The following is a 4,693-nucleotide window of genomic DNA, read 5'->3' as shown; positions in this document are numbered from 1 at the left end:
AGTCTCCTATATATATATATATATATATATAGGAGACTTGTAGAGTGTAAAAAATAATGAAAAGGCATTTATCAAACAATTCTCTCTCTCTGTAAACAGCATACACTTATATAATGAGCTTCCAGCTATTAATTTATGTGAAACTAATGAGAATAATTGTTGTACTATACTATAAAGACATTCATCTGAATACAATTTATTTGTATCTGACTAGTGCTCTTGATGAATCTTGCAGACTTTTTGTTCATTTTCTTTCTCTCATCTAAACCATGTTTTTGATCTTACAACTTTTACTGAAAAAAGGAGAAATTCAAAATTCTGCGAATCTTTTCTGCCAATGCCAAACAACTTATTTTGCTAATGACTCTTATCATTTATTGATTTATATGAACGAAGTCTGAAGAAAAAAGTCATATTGGCAATTTAAAAATTATTATTTTTTATAAAACAGGGGCTTCAATATAACGTGGAAGAACCATACACAGCCACAACAGCCTGTTACTGCCTCCTCATGTTGCTCACAAGCTTTGCTGCTGTGGAACTGCATCCTAATAGCAACCTCTGTGAGAATTACTTTTAACTGAGGGCTACGCACAACCCGAGGTCACAGCTGGGGATGCAAATAAAAACATATGCAATTTTCATCAGGCATCCATGTCAGTGAAACACAACTTCGGCTGTTCTCAACAGCCTTAAGCTGTTTGGCAATGGCAAAGAATATTAGGCAACGTTTTATAGAAACAACCCACACAATCAGTTCTGCTGCTCAACCCACCAATTTACAAACAGTTTAAGGGAAATAAACAGGCTTTCCAACAATATAATATTTATTGCCAAGCAGCATTGTTACAACAAATAAATAATCAGCCCAACAGTTCCAATTGTCTTTTAATTTTACTTAGATATAAAATATTCATTTCGGTTGACTCACATCTCTTTAAAGCTTCACGTGGAAAACGTGGTTTTCACGTGGTAAAGACACTGAAAGTTAAGTTGGGTTTCTTTTTCAGAAATAGATCCTGTCTAACTCTGAATGCTAGGAAATACCTTGTAACTGTGACTTTCCTTCCCTCCAATGACTACGGTGACATTATTTACATGAATGCCCCTACAGGCACTCTGCAGATATTGGACGCAGTCTATCACAGTGTGCTAATATTCTGTGATGGTGTAGGGGCATGGAAGCCGACTTGGGACCCGAAGGTCCCAGGTTCGATCCCCGGTCATTGCACACCTTGTGGTGTCTCTGAGCAGCGCACCCCAGCCCCAAAATGCTCCCCGGGAACTTTCAATAGCTGCCCACTGCTTCACCTGGTGGTGGATGGATTAAATGCAGAGAGCTAATTTCACCATTGTATGGGAACATACAATGATGACAATGCATAACACATTATTATTATTATTATTATTATTATTATATAACTGGCTGTAACTACCGTACCCCACCACTGCACCCTGTATTCACTGGTTAACTGCTCATCATTAACCTCATTCAGACTCTCTCATTGGTACATTTTCATCTTTAAATCACTTCTTGGTCTGCTGCCTTCATACATGTCCTCCTACATGTCTCTGCGTGTGAGTGCAGCTACAGCGTGCGCTCTCAGGACATTATTACCTGCAGTGTTCCCTCAGTGAGGACTGAACTAGGAAAAAGGGCCTTCTCCTACTCCGCTCCTGTTTCCTGGAATATCTTACAAAAAGATCTGAAGCTCTTGACCTTGACCTCTCTAAGTGGCTTCAAACATCTGCTAAGTTCCTGGCAAAAACCAACGCAGACAAATTCTTGTTTTTAGTTTTCTACATCGCCTTACAACCTAGCTGTATTTTTGTTACATTTTTTTATTAATACCATTTTATTTTCACTTGTTATTCTCAATTTTTGTGCATCTTTTATGATTGTCTATTGTTGTCTTTGTTGTCCAGTGTTGTCGTCATCACTCTTTGTTAAAATCAGGTCTCTCTTTTAAATGAGTCCTTGAAGCTCAATGAGATTAACCTGTATAAATAAAGGTTGAACGGATATGAATCCAACTGAATATTAAATATTCATATGGTTGGTTGAAAACTCTTTCTCATTTATGCAAATTAGTTTCTCATTTAATTATGATATACATGACACAGTGATTATGTTGCATATGAAGGAACAAGATAATCACTTCTCACAAAATGTTTAATGAGACAACATTTGTGTTTAATTAAGACAACAACTGTTTGAAAAGTTGTTAAATTATGAAGAGAAACAGGTTTCCTCTTAATTTTAAGCAGTTACATGTGTCTGTTACTGTTTTTTTAAATATACTAACGAATTTCATGTTGGAAAATGAAAGATATCACCCGTTTCTTCTCTCTGTCCGACTTCCTGCAGAGAATGAAGAAGCTGACCACTCCCAGCTCAGACCTAAAAATGAGAGGGAAACTTGCCTCCCACAGTCCTTACGCCGCCAATGATGCAAAACTCAAGGCCGATGGCAAAATCTCGACCATTTCAGAGAAGGAGACGCATTTCTAACACACGGCCCGACTGACCAGCCAAGCTGCCTGCTGTCTTTAACCAAGAAAAGTCCAGCAAACAAAAAAAACCCACAACAACATTACCAGCCGCAACACAAAACAAGAAATGAAACAAATGACTCAGAGTGCCATTTTTGTTTTGTAAAAAAAAGTTTTAAAAAGATGGGAAAATCACTGATTATATAGTCTGCTTCTATTTTGCACAAACTTTATCTAACACTTGATGTTTTCGTTTAACTCTCAAAGCAACTGTTGTTAACCATTAATATTTAAAGATGTGTTTAATGACGTACAATAAATGGTAAGAATCTCTTCTGTCAGTAATGGTCACACTAGTGTCTGTGCCTTTAGAATAAAACTGTGTTGTGTTGTAGCTTACACTTGACAGAACAAAGCAAACTACTGTGCCTCTGTTTCATGTGACTACCTAAGACGTAGCAGCTTGGGGACCACGCTACATATTTCTGTTAGGAAGGAACACGGTCTTAATGCTGAGGCCATGATGGCACTCATCACTCCTGGATTTCAACATTTTAGTCACATACAAAGAATTATACCATTTGGTTTTATGTGAAGCAGCTGCAACTCAACTCTTGAATAGTTTTGAATAAAAGTTCTTCTTGACGGATTAGTTTATTGACCCTTACCCTAGTGTTTATTGGGCTCCTTTAGGGTTGCACGTTTTCTGCGGCATCATATTTTTGGCTAAATGTTCATAGCAAAACTGAAAATGTTGAAGGTTCAAAAATATATATATTTTCTAGTTTGAGCTCCTAATAGATGTGTGTGGCTCACTGGTTGAACCCAAAACACACCTTCTCCTCTCACCGCCCTCCTTTAAGTCATGGATCTCTCATTTCACAGCAATTATGCAGAGCCTAACGTAGACTGACAGATAGACGTGCCTCAAGCCCTGCATTTGTATTTCCTGCTCCGCCTGTAAAGAAAATGATGGACGCACATCGGACGAGTATTTCAAACCACCTCTGTCTTCTTATTTTCAGCATTATTTCCTCCTCATCTCTCTTAGTTTCTTTCCTTCTCACCCATAACCTTTTTTTAATGTTTTCTTCTATTCTGCGTTCTATCATTACATGGTTGGCTTGACTCATTACAACATCCTCATATAAATTCATAGTACTGCATGTCATTACACATTTATGCTTCAGTAATATTATTACTATTGCGTATTGTGACCTTTTGTCTGACATGAAGAGCCTCGCAGTTTTCATTTTGCTGTCTGAGCCTTTGCAGCGGTGGAGATATTGTTCCCGTTCTCGTGGTGTGAAACAATGAGCTGGTCTCTTTGTTCTGAGCTGTTCCATCAAAACTCAAATTTTCTTCCACTTTTCCTTACTTCATCCAACTCTTACACTTCCCTTCTTTCTCATAATTTCTGATAAAAATGCAATCAGAGGAGAGCATCTGAGGGAATGAAAATCATTTCTTACAGTCATTAGGAGGAGGCAAAGGAGGCAAAGGAGTCAGGGGAAACATGGAGAATTGCTGAGTGGAGGAAGTGAGTGATTGGGTAGAGAATGAGAGAAATTAAGAAAGTGTTTAGCATTTGAAGCTCCCTCTTTAAATTGGTCACCCAGGTGCAGTTGAGTTTTGTCAGAATCACGTCCGTACAGATATTTGTACAAAGTAATAATGTGCATTCAAAATGATAGCCTGCTCTTTAACACCGATCACCTTGATGTATATTTTTACATTTCTTTCTAGAAATCTCTGGTTCATTTCTTGAAATGAAGCTGAACAAAAAATGCCTGTAAACAGAATTGCTGTAATAAAAACAGAATGTTTTCCTTATTTTGACTTTTGATATGTCCAAAAGAACTTGTTATAGACATTTAATGAAATGCATTTCACCGTTCTGAACTGTTCTACACACATTTTGGTTTTCACAGGACACAAACTGTCTGCTTACACATTTTTAAGAATAAATCTGAAAGAAAGTGGACTTTAGACTCTGGTATTTCCATTATTTTATTCACCCCATACAAAAAAAGGACAGATTTTATTTAATCTTAGTATTAAATGAAACTAAACTAAAATAAATAAGATGGTACATTGCTAAAAACAATTAAAAGATTTCATCGCAACCATTTACAATTGACAATTCTACAGTTTATGTTGTTGATGAAACAGCATTTTGTCCCTTCCATTAAAAAAATAA

At 36.9% G+C, this 4,693-nt stretch overlaps 1 protein-coding gene across 1 annotated transcript in view; it reads left to right on the top strand.

Annotated features, from left to right (window-relative positions):
• Nucleotides 1-2,834, top strand: part of slc6a11b (solute carrier family 6 member 11b) — a 32,467-nt gene extending 29,633 nt beyond the window's left edge. The window contains exon 16 of the mRNA XM_037678778.1: nt 2,369-2,834. Coding sequence (XP_037534706.1) covers nt 2,369-2,512 — 144 coding nt within the window. The 3' untranslated portion in view covers nt 2,513-2,834. The remainder of the gene's footprint in view (nt 1-2,368) is intronic.
• The last annotated feature ends 1,859 nt before the right edge of the window (nt 2,835-4,693 follow it).

This window comes from Nematolebias whitei, chromosome 7 (genome assembly GCF_014905685.2).
Source record: "Nematolebias whitei isolate Nwh7 chromosome 7, NemWhi1, whole genome shotgun sequence".
NCBI classification, from domain to species: Eukaryota; Metazoa; Chordata; class Actinopteri; order Cyprinodontiformes; family Rivulidae; genus Nematolebias; species Nematolebias whitei.
Note: the sequence above shows the minus strand (reverse complement) of the source record. Positions and strands in the feature narration are given on the sequence as shown.